Genomic DNA, 24,868 nt, shown 5'->3' with positions numbered 1-24,868 from the left:
AAGAACCGTATCTTCACTTGGCACACACATCCAAGAGAGGAAGAAAGCAGAAAGGGAAGAAAGAAAAACAGACTAGGTATCACAAAGTCAAACTTAAAAACTAGATAATTATATCTGACATAATCCTTCTCCCTTCTACAGAACACATGCAATGTGCCTGGTACATAAGGAACACCCAATAAATGTTAATTTTCCTTCCTTCCTTGATCTCTAACACCTAGCCACATTTGGGCTTATGTGAACTGTTTTCTGAGATAAAATATTGTGACCTATAGTTCGACAACTAGGAATGAATCCATTAGGACATGGCATTTTGAATAGAACCTATGGGTTCTAAGATGTACATTTCTCTTTTGCAGCTTGAAAGATCAACAAAGTCTCCTTAGAATCCCGAAATACTTGAAAGATGAAAGCAAAATAAAAGCAAGCTAGTGGTGTTAAACTTATTCTTACCTTGTTTTTTTATCTTGTCCATTCATCCTGCTCTTACCCATAGATGCCTGCTTGGTAGGCATCTATCAGTATGGCAAAAGGGCAAAGATTAATTTAACTTGCTCTTCTCTTTTAAAATGCCCATTTACCTAGGTCCTTGATCACAGGAACACACACACACACACACTTTAAAGTCTGAGTTAGCAAGAATCCCATGCAGTGCTTTCTACATGGTAATGATCAGATTTTTAATTGTTCAAATTTTTTCTTCAACATGGTCTAAGACCTTGCTACTGACCAAAGATAAAGTACATAATCTGGATATTTATTTTAAATAAACAGAGGGTTAACTTCCTTAGTTTCCTAAGAGGTTAAATAAATGAATTGGCAGATGGTCAGGAGGCTACCTGCTGCTGATTGGAGGAGGTGGCCCAAAACATCCTAAAAGTCAATCAGATGGTAAAGAACAGTCCTGGCCAAAGTAGTCAACAGTACACGAGCTCTGCTCCTCTGACAAAACTATTGACTTGAAGCAGTAACTTACACCTGCTAACATCTGGAATGATTTATCTTTGTGTCCTTAAAAAACACAGACTAGTTTAATTAAAGTGCAATTATAACAGCCTCGTACAGAGAAATTGAGAATTTCAACAAACTATCCTAGAATAGCATACACTTAATTTTATTTGCCATATGCCAAACACTGTTCTAAATACATACATTACTTCACTTAACCCTCATATAATTAATCCTCGCAAGCCCTGTGAATTAGAAATAAATTTTTGATCCCCCCATTTTTAGATGAGAAGACTGAGGCACAGAGGTTAATTAATTTAGCCAAGGACACAGTTAGTAAATATAGAAGCCAAGATGAACCCAAGCAATCTTGGGCCACAGTCCACACTCTTAATTCAGAAGAGCTCACTTAGACAAAAACCTAAAGGAGTCAGTTTGAAATGCAGACAAAAAATTCATACAAAAATATGTTCACTAAATGAACTAAGATACGATATGAGGAGGAGCTTCCGGCATCAGCACTCTCTGGAGGACTCGTGCCGGGGGATGATCATCAAAAAGCCTCCACAAGGATCCGGGCGATGCTGCGGTTGTGGCTGCGTCCACCCCACCGTTTCCTGGACTTGCCATAGGAATGAGGAGGGAGATGTCTAGGCTGGCATGTGCATACAGTGAGACAACGAATTTGACCGGATCTGTACTGTTGGAACTCAACCAGGAGTTGGGAGGGGTGCAGGTTGTAGCACTCCAAAATCGTACGACTATAGACTATCTACGGTTAAAAGAACACATGGGATGTGAACAGATCCCAGAAATGGGTTGCTTTAATTTGTCTGATTTCTCTCAGACTGTTCAAGTACAGTTGGACAATATCCATCATATCATAGACAAATTTTCAGAAATGCCTAGGGTGCCTAAATGGTTTTCTTGGCTTCACTGGAGATGGATGGTAATTATAGATTTGCTTTGTTTATGTCACCGTATTCCTGTTATGTTAATATGTGAGCACAAGTTAGTTAGTAGTTTAAAACCTATACATGCTTAAGGTACTCTACAAGAAGATATGTCAAAGAAATAATCAATCCTCCCATGTTTTCTTCCATCTGCTACCTCTATAGCTTTTCTTCTTCCTTCCTAATTACAACCCTTAAATAGAATTCGTGCCTCATATCGAATTTACCGAGTATCATAATTCCTCCAGGTGGTAAAGATACCTCGAGACAAGTGCTGGGCATAGAAGCCACAGGGCATAAATCTGCAAAGAAGTAAAAAGCTAACCTTTTCAAACAATATGGCTTCTCTCTCACTTACCAACCTTACATTTCCCTGTATGGCCCCGGAAGATGACTGGTTAGCCAGAGACGGGTAAGATTCCTCAAGGGAGGAACAACCTAAGACAGGCACAGTCGCAGGGGGGCCATCAGGTGAGAAATCGGGGAACAACAGTGGTGAAGCTTAGAACCTCACCCTCCCACCCTGTTTTGAGAGAAAGCTTCTGCATCCGTGGATGTTTTATTGCCCTTGTCTAGCTCGGATTAGCACATAGTCTACAGGCACACACCTGATCATATACAATTGCTCTCTTACAACACTAAACTATGTTTTCTAACTTTATCTTGCATCTACCTACCACTTCAGAATTTTATTAAAAATAAAAATAATAATAATAATAAAGGGAGAAATGTGGGATCCACATATAAATCAAGTATAAAAATCAAACGAATATTCATATTTGACCTGATTGTTTATAGTTCATAATGCGTGATCAAAACCGAAAGTTTCTGTGATGACTGCCCTTGTACTGTTCACCATGTAAGAACTTATTCACTATGTAAGAATTCGTTCACCATGTAAGAACTTGTTCGTTATGCTTCAGAAGATTGGAGACTGACGAGAATTAGGCTTGAGATGGATTAATGATTGTGCATTGAGCATTGACCCCCCTATACAGAATTTTATTGTTGTTAACAACCATTTGATCAATAAATATGAGAGATGCCCTCTCAAAAAAAAAAAAAAAAGTGCATCATTGCCTCACTAACAACTTGGTCTGGAGGTGGTTGGGATCCACTTCCAGTAAAGAACAGGAGACTCACCAACCTAATTTTGCTTCAAGGAGGGTGAAGGCTCAGACTTTGGATTCAGGCGCCTGGGTTAAAATCCTGACTCGTGTGCTTGCCAGAGTAAGCCTGAGTTTCTCATCTCTAAAATGGGGATTTTAATAACTTTTTAATTAATTCCTCTAGGGTGATTATGATGAATAAATTAGTTAATGCATTTAAAGCACACTTAGAAGAGTGTAAGTGCTAATTCTTGTTATTATCACTTTACCATTAATCTTTTAGGAAGCTGAGAATGGGTACATGGGAATGGGTACTCCATTCCCAAAGTAGTGTGAATTTTGTTCAGTGTGCCTTATTGAGCACATTATAGAGCTACAGTAATCAAGAGAGTGTGGTATTTGCATAAATACAAATGGATGAATGGAAAGAATAAATCTAGAAATATATCCAAACATATTTAGTCAATTGATAAATATAACAAAGCAATTTAGAGGACAGAAGTATAGTGTTTAACAAGAGGTATTAGAACAATTGGACAACCATATGCAAAAAAGTGAAGAAAAATATAGGAAAAAAAAAAATATGTTCACTGTGGCCATTATTATAATGTAGAGAAAACTGGAAACAACCTAAGTGCCCAACAATAGGAGAATGGTTAAACAAATCTTGGTAGTTACTCCCTTACAATGAAATACTATCCTTCCTTAAAAGTATTTATGAAAAATGTTTCATGACTTGGGACAGTGCTCCCAAAATAATGCTAACTGGAGGGGGAAATGACACAAAATTTTATATATATAACGATTCCTAAAGACATAAAAACTAAGCTCAGACATAAACTAGAAAGACATATTCTCAAGTAAGAAAAAATGGTTATATCCACCTGGTGGAATTAGAAGTGTTTATATTTTTCTTTTAGTGTTTTCCACAATGAATATGTATTATCCTACTATCAGTTTAAACAAAGGCAATTATTTTTTCTTAAAATCGAGCTGCACCAAGATCCTCAAGCAGTTGGTAAAAACAGCTAAAAAGCTGCCTGCCTCTGCCTAACTTTAAGTAGCTACTTTCCTTGGGTAATACCATTGAACATCAAATAACATAGAACATACCAAAAAGAATGCTCAACTTTGAAACTGAATTAAAATACAAGTATTATTAATTTTGTTTCATGTTTATTTCGTTATTATTTGTAAGATTATGTTACCAGAACAGAAATAGATTTAACTATTTAGAGGTCAAAAACCCAGGAGTGGATTTGCTGAAAAAGATAATAAGGGACAAAAGTATGACTAAGGAGGAAGAACAGCTGTTGCTAATCCAACTATTTACCCTTTGACCCTCTATCTGGCCAATAACTGAACAGTATCAATTGTTTTCCTGTATTATGTGCTGTTTACAATCCCTGAGAGGCATGAAAAGAATTAATAATTTAGCCTAGAAAGCTGACAGCCTTTATTGGGGAGCCCCTTGTCTGTGGAGCAGAAATCAGAGCAAGTAGCTATCCTAAAGTCACAGGTTCCTTTACTGTTCCAGTTTTATAGCCTAATTGGCACCCAAACATAAATCAATTATTTCTCCTGTTTTAAGCAACAATGCCTTCTATTCTCTAACTTCCCTTGTATCAAGTCAGTCCTTGTTCTCTTTAGTTTTACAACTACACGGTAAACACGATGGCTGAGGTAAAAACTCAGGGAGCAGGGCAGACTGGGGTTATGTGCAAACAGAAGCATGGAAAGGTTATGCTGTTTTGAACTTCTCTTGACCTTTGACTGCCCTTGTCCCTAGCTTATGCTAATGGTTAGGGTACAGAGATGCTTCTTGTAGAAATGAACTTAGCCTGAACCTGTGCCATAACATTGGACTCCAGGGAGCTCAGGAATCATAGGAAGACAGAGAGAGCATGGATAGCTGCCCATATTCTAAACATGGCTACCCATCTGCTCTATCACAGAAAAGGTTTAAAAAAAAAGCCATCTGAATTGGACAGTCAGTTGTTCCTCATCTAGGCCCAATATATTCCACCTGTTGATCCAAAATTGCTGTCTATAACCACTGCCAAGTACATTAGGAAATCAGCAATGATAGTATTTCCTGTTCTAAAGTAAGCAAGTATGAATAACCTTTCCCCAGCAGGAACTTGACGGGTAGGTGAGGCAGTGGGGCCTCTAAATTCCAAAGATGCATCACAAAGAAATCCCTATTGTTGTCAATCTAATGTGTAAAAGTCATGAGGTTTTGACATAGATATTACTCCTTCCCAGTCAGAAGCCATGGAATTTGCAGTATTAACATCCACAACCAATTAACACACACAGCCCATTTCAGTCTTGAGGGTCTGAGCATGCCCATTTGAACCCCAAGAATGGTTTAGACGAAGATGATAAATTGTTATTTCTGCCCACTTATTATCACATCTTTATATATTTCCTCAAAGAGAAAGAATAAAAACTCTACTAACTTCACAAAGATAAAATGGAGATGACTGATTATATTGCTCACATAAGCTAAGTGCAAATTTTAAAAGAAAAGTGGTTTTTTTAGATGATTCTCATTCTACACTGATATAAAAATAATGATTAAAAATCTTTTCATTTTCATGGAATGCTGAAGTCTATAAATCACCATTATCTAGCTAGAGATTCTATGCGAAATGTTAAGTGAATTAAGATTACTTGGCCTAGAAGGAAGAATAATTCAATAATAATCTTTATAAGAATATCAAGGGCCTTTCCTAGAGGATGGGCCATAAGCTATTTTCAATTGCTACTAAGCACAACAAAGGAGATTAAGTTTGAGTACTATGTGCTAATATAGAGGTTTAAAAAATGCTTTTTCAAATAATTTCGAACAAATATTTCCCAGTAGACTATTAAATATATGAGGCTAGGACCTAGACTTATTTATTTGATGTATCCTTCGAGACTAGAGCTGGGCGTGGAGCAGACAGAACATACAATGTTTAACTGAGTTCTCAATTACCTGGCGTATTCTATGTGTAGTTCTATTAAATTGTAGGGCACTTCAATGTCCCTCCTAGTGTACAAAATGCTTCTAAGAAAGGACAATGACTCAAAAATTTACCTTTTCTTCCTCCTAAATGAAGGCTATCCTTAAGAGAATGATGAAGAGAAAATCGTGTGTTCACCCATAGGTCCCGGGATGTCAGGTGGGACAGCGGGATAAACTGAGCCTATGCCACCTACAGAACTGTCTCTGAACTTTGACTCCTCAAAAGACAAATATATTTCCCTGGTATTTGATAAGCATTGTGGAACTTACTTTGTCTTACAATTAATTAATGTTAGTTGAATAAACATGAATATTTATACAATTAAGGCATGTGAGGAAAATAGTGAGAATATCCATACTGTCAGAGATTTGATACTAGCCAAGATGGTAAGGTGAATTCATCACTTACCTCCGCAGAAGATTGGTGACAGTCAGCCCCATGATTCTAAAAAGTACTAAAACTAGAAAAATAACTAGATCATCTCATGGATTCTAACTGAATAATCATACAACCTATTGGCAATACAGCAAAATATTCCCATGTTGTATTTCTATAGTTAGAATCATATCCCAGAATGATGTATGCAACATTTTGAAAGCACGGGAAAATACACAGATGACTATCTATGATCAAGACTTAGATAGTCCTAAAAAGCATCATTTCATTAGGCTTTGAAATGGTCACCTTCATACCTTAACCTTAAGAATGTAGATGAAGGTGCTTTAGAAATTACACTACAGAACAAAGGTTATCAATTATAAATGTCTAAAACAAGCATAATCCTTCTTTTAAAAAGATTATGTCAAAACTAGTCAATCCTTTAGCAAAATGGTTGTGGGTGTATGGTTGTATGTGTACATAATGAAAACCCAGTTTTCATTGTTGGTTTTATGGGAAGACGGAGAACAGGGCAAGGAGATTAGTATCAAATAGAAATTTCTAGCAAACCAATTTTCTATTAAATGGCTAGATTCCAGACATTGAATAATATTATAAGAAAAAAGGAAAGCATAACTAAAAAAGATAGAAAGCTCACCCCACAATTATGAAGTGAAATAAAATCTAAGTCAATAAGGCCTATCAATGACACCTTAAGTTATACATTTAAAAGCACATACACATTCTTTTCTTACCCATGAACACTGGGGAACACTCAGAACTTACTAGTTCCTGGGTCCAGCTCTGCCAATTCATCCTGACAAAAACCTAAGAAGAAAACAATAGGAAAAAAAATTATGATTCTTGAATTACTCCAACATGACTCCAAATATGAAAAAGCAAGTATCATAGTGGAAAAAAAAATCCAGACTCAGATGTCAAATTTAAGTTTGAATCCTAGCTTTAGAACATTTCGTTACTTTATCTCTCTGAGCCTCTATTTCATCATCTTTATATTAAAAAATGGAGACAGTAACAGCATTTATCATTGACTAGAAATGAGGATTGAGAGAGATACTAATATGCTTATTTAGCACAGTCCTTGGCACACAGTGGGAGCTCAATGAACACCATAATTATGAATAAGCATGTCAATATTCCTTGGAATAAAAATTCACAGGAACAAGAAGAAAACACAGGCAAAAATCTCTTGAATATAAACATGAGCAAGTTCTTCCTGAACACATCTCCTTGGGCAAGGGAAACAAAAGCAAAAATGAACACATGGGACTACATCAAACTAGAAAGCTTCTGTACAGCAAAGGACACCATTAGTAGAACAAAAGGGCAACCTACAGTATGGGAGAATACATTCACAAATGACATATCTGACAAGGGATTAACATCCAAAATATATAAAGAACTCACATGCCTCAACACCCAAAAAGCAAATAACCCAATTAAAAAATGGGCAAAGGATATGAACAGAAAATTCTCCAAAGAAGAAATTCAGATGGCCAACAGGCACATGAAAAGATGCTTCACATCACTAATCATCAGGGAAATGCAAATTAAAACCATAATGAGATATCACCTCATACCAGTTAGGATGGCCAACATACAAAAAACAAGAAACAAACCCTGGCAAGAATGCGGAGAAAGGGAAACCCTCCGACACTGCTGGTGGGAATGTAAATTAGTTCAGTCATGTGGAAAGCAGTATGGAGGTTCCTCAAAAATCTAAAAATATAAATAGCATTTGACCCAGGAATTCCACTCCTAGGAATTTACCCAAAGAATACAAGATCCCTGATTCAAAAAGACATATGCACCTCTATGTTTACCACAGCACTATTTACAATAGCCAAGATATGGAAGCAACCTAAGTGTCCATCAGTAGATAAATGGATAAAGAAGATGTGGTACACAATGGAATATTATTCAGCCATAAGTATAATAAACGCTTTTACAAAAAGGAAAGCAAAAGGTGCTATGGAGACCTTTGCAACAACATGGATGGAGCTAGAGGGTATTATGCGCAGTGAAATGAGCCAGGCAGAGAAAGACAAGTACCAAATGATTTCCCTCATTTGTGGAGCATAACAGAGAAGCAAACCTGCAGGAACAAAAGAGCAGCAGACTCACAGACTCTAAGAAGGGACTAGCGGTTACCAAAGGAGAGGGTGGGTGGGGAGGGAGGGAAAAGGGTATTGAAGGTCATTATGATTAGCACACATGGTGTGTGGGGTCACAGGGAAGACAGTGCAGCACAGAGAAGTATTGACTCTGTGGCAGCTTACTATGCTGATGGACAATGACTGCAATGGGGTGTGAGGGGGACTTGATAATATGGGTGACTATAGTAACTAGCCACAATGTTTTTCATGTTAAACCTTTATAAGAGTGTATATCAATGATACCTTAATAAAAAAAAAATCACAGAAAGAAAAACTTTCAATTCATTTTATCTGTCATGTTCTACTTAATACCAATTAATTTTCCAAAAGAAGGCAAAATATACAAAATATGAACTTAAATATCAAGCAGGATCAATTTGCATTTAGAAAGTATACTTCTAAGTGTCATCATGGTTCTCACTATAATTTAGACTCAACCACAATGGTCAATTATATCCTATAGATCTTCCTTGGTTCTCAAGTTATTGTCCTGGTCAAGTCAATTCACAGTTAGATAACTTTTTTAAAGTGCTTTCTTTCCATAACTATAATGGCAGCCTCTGAACTGCTGTGTTTTCCCAGACTTCATGTTTATCTGGAACTGACACTGTTTATCTACAACTATATTTTATTGAGGTATATTTTGTGTTTGTAAAAAGGAGTTGAAAGAATTACTTAGAACACTCCAACTCTGGACCAGGTTTATTAGTTCAGTAATATCTAAGAACCATATGAAAGTATCATTTTTTAAGTCAAATGTTTAAATGTCAGCAATTCCATATGATTCAACCTAAGAGTTTAAACTCCTTTACATACCCTAGAAAAAAAAAGGAGTGTTTATGAAGTATTAAGACTGTCTAGGCCCTGCCACAGACATTTTAAATATTCTGTTGCTACTTATACTCTTTATAAGGAAGCAACAGCCAAAATAAACTTAGTATAAAGGCAAATAGATTATTTTTTTTCATATTGATATAAATACTGCACAGATTCCCTCCTCTGAGTCAGGAAAGCAGTCATAACCCCAGCCTTGTATAGTAAAGAAAACACTAGAGCAGAAATCAGGGGACCTGAGTTACATTCTATTTTTCCATTTCCTGCCTGTATGACAGTGAGTCAGGCACCAATGCTTAGTCATTTTTCAGATCTCTATGAAAGCTTAGGGATTAGCTTTCCAGAAGGCCTTCCCTGAGTATCATTAAGGTTGAGGTCTCTATAGCACCTTTTGCTTTCCTCTTGTAAAAGAATTTATCATACTAAAAATCATTTCCATAATGTCAGTATTCTTCACTATTAAATATTGTTCATTCTTTAATTCTTGGTATCTAACCCAATGCCTGACACAGAGAAAATGACCATGTACTGTCATTGTTATGTCAACGAATAAGGAAATAAACCTTAAAAAAAAAAATCAAATATGATGATTTTACTTAAAATTTCCACATGCTTAAGAGTTTTACTTATACAAACAAATGGAAGCAATTCCTCCATTAATGAAATGCTATTCAGGTTGGAATAAAATACCTTTGAAAGACCATTTCAGGCCCAAAAAAGTCTGATCTACAACTGTCTGATTGGCTTGTAACTATCACACTCAAGGGAGAAATCAAGCACAGTGAATGGGAAACACACAGCACATGTTCTAAACACAGCTGATGAAAGTTACTTTTTCCCAGAATGGCTGCCTACTTTTTCCACTGTGCTTTCAAATCATCCTCAGTTTAACTATTTCCTCAGGAAAGCTTTTTCTTGCTTCTCTTACCCTGTGTCATATACAAGGTCACAGCCCCCTGTTATAATTATCTATAATACTTTGTGCACTCATCAACAAGCAAGTTCTTGTTCAATGTCTGACTCCACTATCAGACTGCTCATAGGCGAAGGCACCTGGCCTATCTTGTCCACAACTGTATCTCCATTAGCTATCACAAGTCTAGCACAAAGTAGCTGTTCAATTAGCATCAATAGTAGTATCTTGACAGTAAAACTAAAAACAATAGAGCAAAACTAGGACTAGAGGGATATGAGAGCATTTTTTGTCATCAGATTTGGGCAACGAGAAGCCAGACCAGCAACTGGGAGTCCACAGAGAGGAGGGATTCAAGTAGCGGGTAGACTATTAAACATACTAACTTTTTAAAGTTCCTTGCAACTTGGGCTGTTTGGCCATGCCATTCACCAAACATGCCACATCCCCTCTTGCCTTCCTATGCTTCCTCCTCCTTTTCCACTTGTTTAAAGAACTATTCATCATTCGAGATCCAGCTCAAATGTCAATTACCACTGTGAAACATGGAAAACAGAAGAAGAACCCTCCTGCATTCACCGAGGATAAAATAACAATTTAAATATTTGCCTCCTCCACTAGATAGTGAGCTCTTCAAAGGTACAAACCATGTTACATCCATCTGCAGAACTGCTTCTATGCCCATACAGTTGCCAATACATTATGGAAGGTGCTCAAATGCAGGACAAACTAAACAAAATCCACAACCCTGCCTTTAGATCACAGTCTAGGGGAAGAAAGTCACAGAATCAGAAAATTCAAGCCTAACCTGAAAAGTGTATGGAAGATCTAAATAAGGAAATGTGATCTAGAACATCAGAGTTTGGAAGCTGGTAAAAGTGGCTGAGATGCCAGAGAAGCTCACCTCGCAGCAACTTTAAAAGCCTTTCTACATAAAGAGAATGGGAATCAGCAAAGCTGTGGAGAGATGTCAGGCAAAAAGGAAATAACTATCATTACACATGGGTTCAATATTGAACATCCTGCCAGAATTGAAACTGAGAGTAAGCATTCATTTAATATAAACTGACTCAAAAATAGGACAAAAGCATGGGAAACCAGGGTAATATAATAGGAAAGTTAGACCTCTCCTAAATTCTAATTAAAGCCATTATATGATATGACTTTTAGGCAAATCAGTCCCTATTCCAGACCTCAGATTCTGGACATTAAATGAAAGGACTGTACTAGAAGTATCAAGAAAGGACAAAGCCTAATGCTTTTTCTGAAAATGAACAACATTCTGAACTCAAAGTAACAAGAACAAACACAAAGAGAACAAACATAAAAAACAAAGAAAATACTAAGAAAAATAGTTAATAGTGGGTATCCACTGCTTTTATCTACCTAGCAACAACTCTGCCCTTCTGCTAATGGCATACTGATTTTTCTTTGAAGACTTATCCCTTCACTCTCTCAGTCCATATGAACCAAATAGGATTGACCCTAACACTGTTTTAAAGTAGGATTAACAACCGCACCTACCTTAGAGGTCTGTTGAAATGATTAAATTAGACAGTGGTATGTAAAGGCTTTTCACAGTACTTGACAAAGTCAGAATTCAACAATGGGAGCTACTACTAACTAATCCTTAAGGTCCTTCCAACCAGGGCTATATCTGTGGCAGCAAGGAGCAGATTATTTATAGGAAGTTAAATACTGACATTATCCTTAAACAACTGGGATGAAACCCTAATATGACTAATGTCACTTTAGTTACCTGGTGTGATTCCTGAATTGTTTTTCTAGCTTGAGCCTCTATTGCTTACAATTCCAGATAAATGCTGACCCCTAAGGAAAGAAGGACTCTTTATGTTTGCCTCAAAACAAATTCCTCCAATGGTAACAAAAAGCTCTGATTATGGAATTCGGCAACTATGTCTACATTCCCTCCTTCCAGCCCCAAGACTATTGGCTAATAATGTTATTGTCTCTGGTTTTGCAGATCATCACTAGTGCAGGAGGCCTGAGGAGATATGGAGAACAATGTTAATCCTACCTCTTCATGACAAGTCAAGGGAATGACTAGATCTGGCCACCATTCCCAGAGTCTCACCCAGAATCTCAGCAACCAGATCTAGCTAGCAAAAGGATTCGTAGCTAGAAGATTCCAAATCACTGCTAGAAGTAGCTGTTTTCAATTCAACACAAAGACAAAGGTTATCAGAGCTGTTCAATGAAAAGACTCCTAAGTCACACAAGTACACAAACATACCCCCAAAACTATCTGCCTCACAGAATATAATATATTAAACGAGTTAGGAAATACACTGTTCAGAGTAGGAGAAATCCAGGGTTTTCAGTTGGTGATTTAAATCACTTAGAAAAGGGACAAAAAAGAAACATAGATTGATTCCTAAAATAATAATCTTTAAGTCAGTGTGCTCATAAGCAACCTGAAATTTAGTGCAAAGCTTATATTCACTCGCCATGGTCTTACTTGGAAAACAGATGCATAGTGAAAAGCTCATGGGTTCAAGTTAAAGGTGGATTCAAATCCCAGATTTGCCACTATTTTTATTTAACTACCTTATGCCTATGTCCTTGTGGGTAAAATTGTAAGATTTCCAGAGTATCTTGCCTGGCTTTAGTGCATTTGCATATCCTCAGGGGTGGAGAGAAGGTCATCTTCACGTCAATGGGTCCCTGGGCAACTGAGGACATGTCTGAACCTGAGAGTTTTAAGGGGAGGGGCTGGCTTGTTTGCTGGCCTGCTTCCTCTGGAGCAGGAGAGAGAGAGAGAGAGATGGCACTGGACTGCAGTTTGTAAGCAATAAACAGGTTTTAAACTTTAATTCTCCCTTTGACTGATTTTAGTTTTAAGAGGTATTTAGCCCCAGGATTTCCTCTACCCAGACTTACAGTCCCGAAATGGCGATAAAATACCCATCTTATTCAACAATTGTGAGACTTGGTAAATATACATAAACCACCTACTTTATGGCAAGTGATTAATAAATGGCTCTAAATCTAGGAATTTTCTTTAATGCAGAGTAAGATCTACTTGACAAGCTTTTCTCTAAAAGGCATTTGGCAAGAAGAAAACGGTCAGTGATTCCTCAACTGGCAAATGGCTACAGTGTCAGATTTAAAAGTCACTGATTCTTTTATTTACTATTTTGACTACAAAAGTATGTATTTACCACAATAGGATCTTAAATAAACTTTGAATATCTATTTTGTCCCAAATGTGATCAAATAAAAGCTTATGGATCATGTCAGTAAATAAATCCAAGCCTCAAACACTAGCAAACTGTAATCTGTAATGTTATCTTTTACAAAAGAAAGTTAAATGTTACTCTAGACATGTTTTAATTTGACTATAAGAAGGCAGCATGGTACCTTGATCCTGGTCAGACTGCAAGTCACTCAGCAGCTCATAGACAAAATTAAGTTAAGGTCCTTAAAAAGTAAAATTCTACAATTCTAATCAAACATCCCATCTTTCATTAGAACTAATAACTGAACTGAGCAAAGTTGCAGGATACAAAATTAATACACAGAAATCTGTTGCATTCCTATATACTAATAACAAATTAGCAGAAAGAGAAATTAACCTAAACAACTCCATTTACAATTGCAACAAAAACAATAAAATACCTAGGAATAAACCTAACCAAGGAGGTGAAAGACCTATACTCTGAAAACTACAAGACACTCATAAAAGAAATTAAAGAAGACACCAATAAATGGAAGTACATCCCACGCTCATGGATAGGAAGAATTAATATCGTCAAAATGGCCATACTGCCTAAAACAATCTACAGATTCGATGCAATCCCTATCAAAATACCAGTAGCAATCTTCAACAAACTAGAACAAATAGGTCTAAAATTCATATGGATCCACAAAGACCCCAAATAGCCAAAGCAATCCTGAGAAAGAAGAACAAAACTGGGGGAATTACAATCCCTAACTTCAAGCACTACTACAAAGCCACAGTAATCACAACACATTGGTACTGGCACAAGAACAGATTCATAGATCAATGGAACAGAATAGAGAGCCTGGATATACACCCACACATATATGGCCAATTACTATACAATAAAGGAGTCATGACTATACAATGGGGAAAAGACAGCCTCTTCAACAGTTGGTGTTGGCAAAAGTAGACAGCTACATGTAAGAGAATGAAAATGGATTATTGTCTAACTCCATACACAAAAGTAAACTTGAAATGGATCAAAGACCTGAATGTAAGTCATGAAACCATAAAATTCTTAGAAGAAAACATAGGCAAAACTCTATTGAATATAAACATGAGCAACTTTTTCCTGAACACATTTCCTCGAACAAGGGAAACAATATAAAAAATTAACAAGTGGGACTACATCAAACTAAAAAGCTTCTGTACAGCAGAGGACACCATCAGCAGAACAAAAAGGCACCTTACAGTATGGAGAATATATATATATTCATAAACGGCTTATCCAATAAGGGGTTAATATCCAAAATATATAAAGAGCTCACATGGCTCAACACCAAAAAAACAAATAATCTGATTAAAAAATGGGAAGAGGATCTGAGCAGACACTTCTCAGAAGAAAAAATTCGGATGGCCAACAGGCACATGAAAAGATGCTCCACATTGCTAATTATCAGGCAAGTGCAAATTAAAACCACAATGAGATATTACCTCCCACCAGTTAGGATGGCCAATATCCAAAAAACAAGAAACAACAAACGCTGGCAAGGATGCGGAGAAAGGGAAACCTCCTACACTGCTGGTGGGAAGGTAAATTAGCTCAACCATTGTGGAAAGCAGTATGGAGGTTCCTCAAAAAACTAAAAATAGAAATACCATTTGACCCAGGAATTCTACTTCTAGGTATTTACCCCAAGAAAACAAGATCCCAGATTCAAAAGATGTATGCACTCCTATGTTTATCACAGTACTATTTACAATAGCCAAGAAATGGAAGCAACCTAAGTGTCCATCAGCAGATGAATGGATAAAGAAGATGTGAGACATATACACATACACAACAGAATATTATTCAGCCATAAGAAGAAAACAAATCCTACCATTTGCAATAACATGGATGGAGCTAGAGAGGGTATTATGCTCAGTGAAATAAGCCAGGTAGAGAAAGACAAGTACCAAATGATTTCACTCATTTGTGGAGTACAGAAACAAATCAAAACTGAAGGAACAAAATAGCAGTAGACTGACAAACTCCGGGAAGGGTCAAGTGATTAACAAAGAGGAGGGGTTGGCAAGGGTGGGTAGAGAGGGAGAAGGGGATTAAGGGGCACTATAATTTGCAATCAGAATATAGGTAGGTCACGGGGAAGGCAGTATAGCACAGAAAAGACAAGTGATGACTCGACAGCATCTTGCTACACTGATAGACAGTGACTGCAATAATATGGACTTGATAATATGGGTGAACGTTGAAACCACAATGTTGTTCATGTGAAACCTTCGTATCAATGATACCATAATAATGATAATAAAAAACCAAACATTGTATCTTTCCCCCAAAACAAAAATGATATATATCCTTATCTGCCTACTAGTTTCACTTCATCTTTAGTTTCTCTCCCCATCCCACCCAAAAGTGTTCACTCCATCCATATGGAACTACACTGTAGCTCCATGAATTCAACACACAATTTAGCCTCCATTCCTTTGTACCCACTGTTTTCTCCACTTGAGCACACCTTCACTCACCATTTTTTTCTTTAACTCATGTCTGAGGCTGGGTCTCTACTCCTTCCTCCCTCCTTCTCCCGCATATACTCAAGTTCAAGTTAGGCGCTATAGATGAAATGACTGAACATACTAGCTTTTCAGAGACCTTTGAAAATGGGATGGGGGGATGGAAACTTGGTTTCAAAATCCAAGAAACAAAGAAACCAGACATGAACATCCGAAATTAAATGTTTTAAATACAAGATACAACATTACTTCACCTAGTCAGCTGCAATTCAAGTTTTCAATGTGAAATATGAAGTGCAACAGGGCTTCCAGAAGGAAATCCAGGGCCTAAAAGGGTTTTGGAACTGTTCTGTTTAGTTAGGTGCTCCTTCCTACTTGTACTTTCCACACATCATGATCAGGGCCACTGACTGTAAATTCAGGTTCTAGAGAAATTTGTTTTCCAGACTCCTCAACAAAAAGCTAATAATCTTTACCCAGAATTGGTACTGATATACAACAGTCATTCTCTGGTCCTTTCTGGACCAAGCGGCTCTTGTCATTTGTATCAGTTTCCCATTGCTTTGTCTTCCCTGACCATGATTAGGACACCAGTGAAACTGTGTCCTCCTTTCAGTCAGATCTGTTCTCGGCTCTAAACATATGCTCAGCCCCAGGGCTGAGGCATGTCTTAAGATCCCAGGCAAGGTTTCTCAATAAATGCTAAGGAATTGCTTCTTTCTCTAAAAAAATGGCACTAAACCAGAATGCCACAATGAATTTCTTGCCAAAATACCACATTCTTGGAGAAAGTAAGTTTCCCTGTTCTCTGCCTTTAAAGTCTAACAGCTATGCCCAACAGAAATTCCTATGGTAATGTAAATGTTCTCTGTCTATACCATCCAATATGGTGGCAACTAGCCTCATGTAGCTATTGAGCACTTATAATATGACTACTGTGTCTGAAGAACTGAATTTTTAACTTTATTAAGTAGCCATGTAAAACCAGTGGCCATTATATAATGGACAATATAAGACTAGAAAGAAGTCTTCCTTCCTCCTAAATTTGTTATACCACCTTTTGGATTATGTTACAGCTTTAAAAAAATTGAATATGAAAGGCTTAGGCTAGTGTTTACTACCCAATTTCTAACTGCATCAGCTGTTATCAGAAAAATAATTCCAACAGCCTGAAAATACAGTCACTTAATCCTTCAAATGTTATTAAAAAGTTGCTCACGCTGTAACAGGCCCCAGACATGGAAGATACAGATATAAATAAGACTCACCCTACTGTCAGAGAATGAACAGTCTAAGAGGGGAACAAAACAGACAAAAATTAACTTAGAGCATAGCAATGTGAATGTATTTGATACCACTTAAAACAGTTAAAATGGTCATTTGTTATATATATTTTACTACAATAAAAAAAGATTAAATCGTATTGAAATAAAGATGGTGAAATAAATAACATTTTTTTAAAAATTAACTCTAGGGAGTAAATGATGGACAGATAGAGCCAGATGGACAAAATCCAACTGGGAAGCAGTGCAAAGTAGTAAGTAAGAGCATAAATTTTGATAGGTTTGAGTCCTGGCACCATCATTTATTGATTGTGTTAGCTTAGAAAAGTGACCAGCTCTTGAGCCAATTTCTTCATCTATAGACTGTTGTCAAGATTCAATGAGATGATACAGTTAGGTCAGTGGAAAATGCTTGGTAGCTATGATCAATATTAGTGAGAGAGGAGAAGCAGCAACCATGGGGCCAGGGTCATGTGGAAGGAATAACCATTCACCAAAGAGGGCTACCTGGGAAACAAATGCAGAAGAAGCTGCATGTAAAAGACAGGAACAGAGAGAGAAAATAAAATGTTTTACAAATAGTAATTCGATTTTACTGAAGCCCAGCCAGGATCATATCAAAAAGGGTTTTAAAATGCCATACATGGAGGGAAACAAAAGCAAAAATGAACAAGTGGGACTATATCAAGCTGAAAAACTTCTGTACAGCAAAGGACACCATCAATAGAACAAAAAGGTATCCTACAGTATGGGAGAATATATTCATTAAATGAAAGATCTGATAAAGGGTTGACATCTAAAATATATGAAGAGCTCATGCACCTCAACAAACAAAAAGCAAATAATCCAATTAAAAAATGGGCAGAGTTGAACAGACACTTCTCCAAAGAAGAAAGTCAGATGGCCAACAGACATATGAAAAGATGCTCCACATCGCTAATCATCAGAGAAATGCAAATTAAAACCACAATAAGATACCACCTCACACCAGTAAGGATCACCACCATCCAAAAAACAAACAACAACAAATGTTGGCAAGGTTGTGGAGAAAGGGGAACCCTCCTACACTGCTGGTGGGAAGGTAAATTAATTCAACCATTGTGGAAAGCAGTATGGAAGTTCCTCAAAAAGCTTAAAATGGAAATACCATTTGACCCAGGAATTCCACTTCTAGGAATTTACCCTAAGAATACAGCAGCCCAGTTTGAAAAAGACAGACGCACCCCTACATTTATCGCAGCACTATTTACAATAGCCAAGAAATGGAAGCAACCTAAGTGTCCATCGGTAGATGAATGGATAAAGAAGATGTGGTACATACACACAATGGAATATTATTCAGCCATAAGAGGAAAACAAATCCTACCATTTGCAACAACATGGATGGAGCTAGAGGGTATTATGCTCAGTGAAATAAGCCAGGCAGAGAAACCAAGTACCAAATGATTTCACTCATATGTGGAGTATAAGAACAAAGAAAAAACTGAAGGAACAAAACAGCATCAGAATCACAGAACCCAAGAATGGATTAACAGTTACCAAAGAGAAAGGGACTGGGGAGGATGGGTGGGAAGGGAGGGATAAGGGTGGGGGAAGAAAGGGGGCATTATGATTAGCATGTATAATGTGGGGGGATGCACAGGGAGGGGTGTGCAACACAGAGAAGACAAGTAGTGATTCTACAGCATCTTACTACGCTGATGGATAGTGATTGTAATGGGGGTTGTGGGGGGAACTTGGTGAAGGGGGGAACCTAGTAAACATAATGTTCTTTATGTAACTGTAGATTAATGATACAAAAAAAAAATGCCATACATGGCGAGCTTTGGGTCTGTATTCTGTAGGCAACTGAGTCACTGAGCAAAGGAAATATATGCATACACCTGGGAAGCTTGTCAATAATAACCCATCTCTGACTACCAAGAGTCGCTCTAAAATTTCAACCAGCAAGCTAAAAGCACAAGTAGTTAAAAGGAAATACAAAAAATTTAAAGAAAAAGAACTGTGTGGAGATAGTCAACATACACATATCAAACCATCTAAGGAACTTCCCATTTTTCAGGCCCTCCCCTGACTCCACCTTCTAGGCTCCTTCTGGTACAATGAATGGCTTAGGCAGAAGAGATTGAGAAGGAATGTGGCTTTTTTTTTTTTTTGGAACAAACAGCTAGCCAAACCATATTCTGCCTTACAGCCAGGTCTGCAGCCTGCAAGCTAGCCGCAGACACAGAAACACTTTTACTTGGATTGGCTAGGCATTAAATTCACATCTGCCTCTTTCCTTTCTATCTGGTGAGTGGGGTGCCACTTGAGCCATTACCTTTTGTTTCTCATAGGCAATCTGATGAACTATACTTCAGGAGTAACAGAAAATGCTTTTAATGCAGGGACACTGCACCCACAAGTCTGCACAGCAAAAGCTGGCTGGGAGAGCTTCGAGTCATACTTCCCTTTCTCCCCCTACAAATGTCAAGGTCACATTTTAAAAACTGCAACAAAAACAATGCCCTTTTCCTAATGTCATTTTCTTAATGTGACATCTTAGGGGAAAAAAAAAAGAGTGGGGGAAAGGGAAGCCAAGGATTCTCACTTATATAACCTATTGTGCCCACATATTTGCTCAGCTTAAATGCCTCTTACAAGACTAAGTATCTACATTTCTATGGAAACATTAATAACTTTCATTTGATCAACATACATCACCTTTTGTACAGTTTTCCAGGTTTCTAGCTTTGTAATCACAGCCTTGAAAACCAGACAGAAGGCAGAAAAGCCAGCCCAAGATTACGACATTTTTAAGATATTTTAAAAAAATAAACAGTACACAACTCCAAGGCTGTGGCTACAGAAACAGTTGAGGAGGGCAATTCGGTTTGATGAGTTAGAGGTCATTACTGTTTCTATGGAAATATGGTACAGGCATTTTTCAGAAAAACTACATGTACTGATGAGCCTCTGACATTTTTCATTTACAACTTCTGGTTTTCTGGAGTAACAAAAGAGATTGTTGATAACTACCCATTCAGCTTGGAGGTTAAAGAAATTTCAAAATGCACACATACAAGAAAATATATAAAATAATCTGTCACTTGCCATTTATTGAATCCTTACTATATGCCATGCATTGGCTTGATGGCTTTACACGAATTCTTACTGACAGTAACTACTATTGCCTCCATCTTACAGGTTTAGAGATTACTGTGTTCTGTTACATGGAAAGTACCACAAACGTCAAAACAAGAGAATTTCTTTTCAGAATAGTCTGGCTAATAAATCCCACTTCACATGGTACATGCTTTGTAACAACCAGATAGATGGGAATTTGACTTTATTTGAAAAGACAAACCCTGATACTCCCACAACAGCAGGGCCTCAGAGTACAAAAAGAGTCAACACCTTAAATGAATCCATTCACACACCTGCTCCTAAATAATCCAAGATGTCCACGTCAGCAGCAGCTATAACTTCACCAACCAAATCAAACCAAGGTATAAAACTTTAAATGAATGAATAAGTAAAATAATTAGACAAGTACTAGCTTCTTTTGAAAAATTAGAAGTTGCTCCCAACAGCAGTGAAAACAAAGGAGATTTTTTTCTTTTTTGCTCATTGTCATTTCAGAGACTAATTGAAGAAGAGTCTTAAAGACCACAAAGTTTGTTTGAACATGGTCAGAGAGCTTTTGAGGTTATTTTACCATGTCCCATACCATCTTCAACAGATGGTTTGATCGAACAGTAGAAGCCAGCTCTGTTCAGGAAATCCATTAGTGAGGAGCAGATGCAACCAAAGAGATGCCCCCACAAACAGCAGAATGCACCTTTCCTTATTCTCTTTGAAAACCCCATATAAAAATAGAACATGGATAACTGATGGGTCTTGAAGATGTCTGCCACTTTGAATCAACCCTGGAAATTTATTCTAAGAAAAGGACTAGAAATAAATAGCTTGAAATAGGAACCCACCTAAAAATTCAATCACAGGAGAATGACTAATTAAATTATGGTATACATATTCAGTGGAGTATTTTATGAACATTACAAATGTTTATAAAGAGTTTATAGTGGGCAAATAACATTTTTTAAATGACAGAATTATGGTATGAGAATAAGCTCAGCTATATTCATATACATGTATATACACATACATACATATTTTTTTCACATGTATATGAATTCATATATATGTATATATAAAAACACGTTTTGACTACCTTTTTTTCCCAGTGATTAGCTTTAAGTGTGAGCATTATGGCTGATTTTTTTCTTCCATCCTATTTTTCTGATTGAAAATATAGTTTTTATAAACAGAAAAAAGTACATTTAAAAAATCCTAAAAACAAAATGATCTGGCTTAACTCTCTAAAACTGACCACTTCAGCTTGAAGGGAAAGAAACTGCCATTCCCTAAATGACTTTTAAATTAATTCCTATTAGAACACAATTCTGGGCACTAATCTTTCTGACACACCAGTCAGTTATTAATGCCTAAAGCTCAGTACCATCTCTCATCTCCCAGCTTCAGAAACCCACTGTGTGGTAACAAAGAGTTGCAACATCTTCAATCACCCATCCCACAATCGTTCAAATCTGAAGTAAAGCTAGTTAATCATATCTATAAAGTAACACCAAAATAAATTTTTAAAAGCAATTCAAACTTGGAAAAAAGACAGAAGAGGAACTACCAACATATGTTTCTAGCACTACATAAATAAAAGGATAGATACTATTACACAAATAGAATTTAGGTTAAAAAACTGCTATTTCTTAGATGCAAAACTTTCCTACATCCTTAAGTTAAATTCAACAAGTATTTGTACAGCATTTTCAGTGTACAGGGCGCTGCAGATCCTTACAGTCTAAAAAAGAAAACAGAAAACTGACTGGATATGTATAAGGAATTATGAGGTAAAGTCCTAATGGAGAAACTAGCAGCAGTGGCCAGACAGCATTTGTTTCTTTCTAGAGGAACTATAAAAGACAATGGCAAGTGACACTTGAATCAGGCTAGTCAGGAAGGAAGGGGAACATGTAAATATAGACAGACTGTCAATACCACTCAATAAACCATATATTTTTTTTTAGATGTTCTTAACCACTGTTGGCAAACGCTTCCTCAGAGGCAGTCATACCTTAGCAGATGAAGATTACATAGGTCCTGCCTGACATATTCTTTAGTAAATGAAGTCAAAAAGGCAAGAAAGGCCTATCCCAGAACACACACCACCCTCTCATCCTGGGCTGGATGGTCTCATCTACACACAAGTTTTCACCTATACTTCCCAACTGATGACTCCCAAACTTTCAATTCCAGAAGAGTCTGTTCTCCTGAGGCACAGACCCATCTACTCAAATGTCTACTGTCCATATCGACCAGGATACCCTACAGGCTACAACAAATTCAACACATCAAATTGAACCTATTAACTTCTCTTTGAAATCTGCTTCTCCTGTGTTCCCACTCAGCTTCCAGGTACCACCAACTCTGACCTCCTAAGCCAGAGATCACCAAAGACTCTTCCCCCACTTTGCCATCCTCCCCCAAAATCCCCACTCCAATCAATCTAACTGGTCACCAGGGCATTTTCATTCATTTTCAAATCTCTACAGACCTAGTTCAATTCTTCTCACCATCTTAGAATCCTAACCATTATAACTGTTCTTCCTGCTACCTTTCCTCTCTCACTTCCTAGAACTTAGATCTCCTAATCCACTCAGAAGTCCTCTGTTGCCTCCCCATTTTCAACTCTTTAGCATGACACTCATGGCCTTAAGTTACAGAAATAAACATTTAAGACGCTACCTTTTGCAACCTTTATTTCCCTGACACATCCTGAAGCTTGAAAAGAGTCACACATAAATTCCTATTTCCAAACTCTAGAGATAAAAATGTCTACACCAACTTTGAGGGTAAAGCCATTTCCTATTATTGAGACATCAACAAAGTGATACATAGGGAGACAAGACACCTGAATACTGGCCTTGCTCTGGTACTAAAAAGATATTTGTGTAAAGCGGAACAATCTATTTCCTCTGTGCTCTATTTTTTCTTCAGTAAAAGAAGGTCTGGCCTATTTTCTTAGTATTCCTTTCAGCTCTAAAGTCTAATAGTTTATTAAAAGTTAGTTGCGGGTATTAGGTGGGTATAAATCATATAATGTTAACACTTGAGAAGCCCATAAGGGGTTACCAAGAGTCTTAGGCCTTTTTTTTTTTAACTGTAAGGAGCCTTACAAATCATCCCTAATCTCTTCCACCCACTCAGCCTCCATTTTACAGAAGGGAGAAATTGTGTAAAGGGAATGACATCTGTAGCATCTCTTTGTGATTTAAATACTCATCAGTCTTAAAGGCTTTGGCATTTCCCTAATTTAAAAATGGGAACAGTAGTACTTTCATCACATCATAGGGCTGTTGAGAGGATTAAATTAAATTTTAAAAACTTCAAAGTACTCAAGAGAGTACCTGGCACATAGTAAATGTTCCATAAGGGTTAACCATTATTATCATAGTTGGTAAAAGTCGTTCTGATCTTCACCTCTGAAACCACAAATAAAAGAATACTTGGGAAACAGACTTCTTGATTTAAAAAATGTAAACCACTTTTGCAGCCCCTGTACATAAACCTTCCACTCTGTGCATGCACAGGAAGTAAGACCTTTTATTAAGTCATCACTTAGTGCTATTATTGAGATGTTAGCTCCCTGATGAGGCTACAACATTCATGAGAAAATTGACCTCTGGGTCAACCACTAAGATCTTGGATCACCAGACCAATGAAATAAATGATTGGGGCATATTTAAGAGCCTCAGATACTAGTCTACCCTGCCCACAAAATTCATACTCTACTTGTATAATACATGCTTCCTTATAGTTTTTGACATGTGATAAATTCTATCAGCTTAGAGGTAAAGTTCCTCTAATAACATCATCATGCATTAGCATTAGCATGAACATAATGTTACAGAAGCATTCTTACTTCCCTATATCTTCGAACTATGTGAAATACGAGAATGTCAGGATTTCAGAGTAAGACACCACTATTTGATATACAGCTGTTTGGATCTAACATTAGCAATCCTGTCGCTGAATATGCCTTATATTCCTGATAAGTCAGTGACCATGATTTTCAGAAGTAAATACTGGCTAATGATGTCAAATGAGAGGAGTGTATTTGTAAGGCAAAGAAGGCAGACTGAATGAAATACAAGACGACCTAGAAAGTGCAGCTGTGTAGATAGATACATTGGTTACCACAGTCCCTACCACGTTGTCATCTTCATGTTTTTCATTTGTGATATTCACTTTTTATCTTGTTCCAAAAAGTACTTAAGTAGCCTAATGCTATTTGGCTTTATTTCCTAAAAGGCATTAAGTATTAGAATTCCCACCCTCTCTATATAGGAGAGTTCTGCTTCTGTATCACAAGCCTAGGGCCAGCATCAATTGCCCCATTGGCAAGAATCTAAACCTCACAACAGCATCCTCTCCGACGGCACAAATTGGCTTTGGACTTCGCTCTTTTCCTTGGAAACACATAAAGATTTCTTTAAAA

The 24,868-nt window shown here is 37.2% G+C and overlaps 1 protein-coding gene across 1 annotated transcript in view; it reads right to left on the bottom strand.

The window, feature by feature from the left end:
• NR6A1 (nuclear receptor subfamily 6 group A member 1) overlaps positions 1 to 24,868 on the bottom strand; it is a 249,019-nt gene that overhangs the window by 203,896 nt on the left and 20,255 nt on the right. Inside the window, exon 2 of the mRNA XM_037008179.2 lies at positions 7,189 to 7,230. Coding sequence (XP_036864074.1) covers positions 7,189 to 7,230 — 42 coding nt within the window. The remainder of the gene's footprint in view (positions 1 to 7,188; positions 7,231 to 24,868) is intronic.

This window comes from Manis javanica, chromosome 2 (assembly GCF_040802235.1).
Source record: "Manis javanica isolate MJ-LG chromosome 2, MJ_LKY, whole genome shotgun sequence".
Classification (NCBI taxonomy): Eukaryota; Metazoa; Chordata; class Mammalia; order Pholidota; family Manidae; genus Manis; species Manis javanica.
Note: the sequence above shows the minus strand (reverse complement) of the source record. Positions and strands in the feature narration are given on the sequence as shown.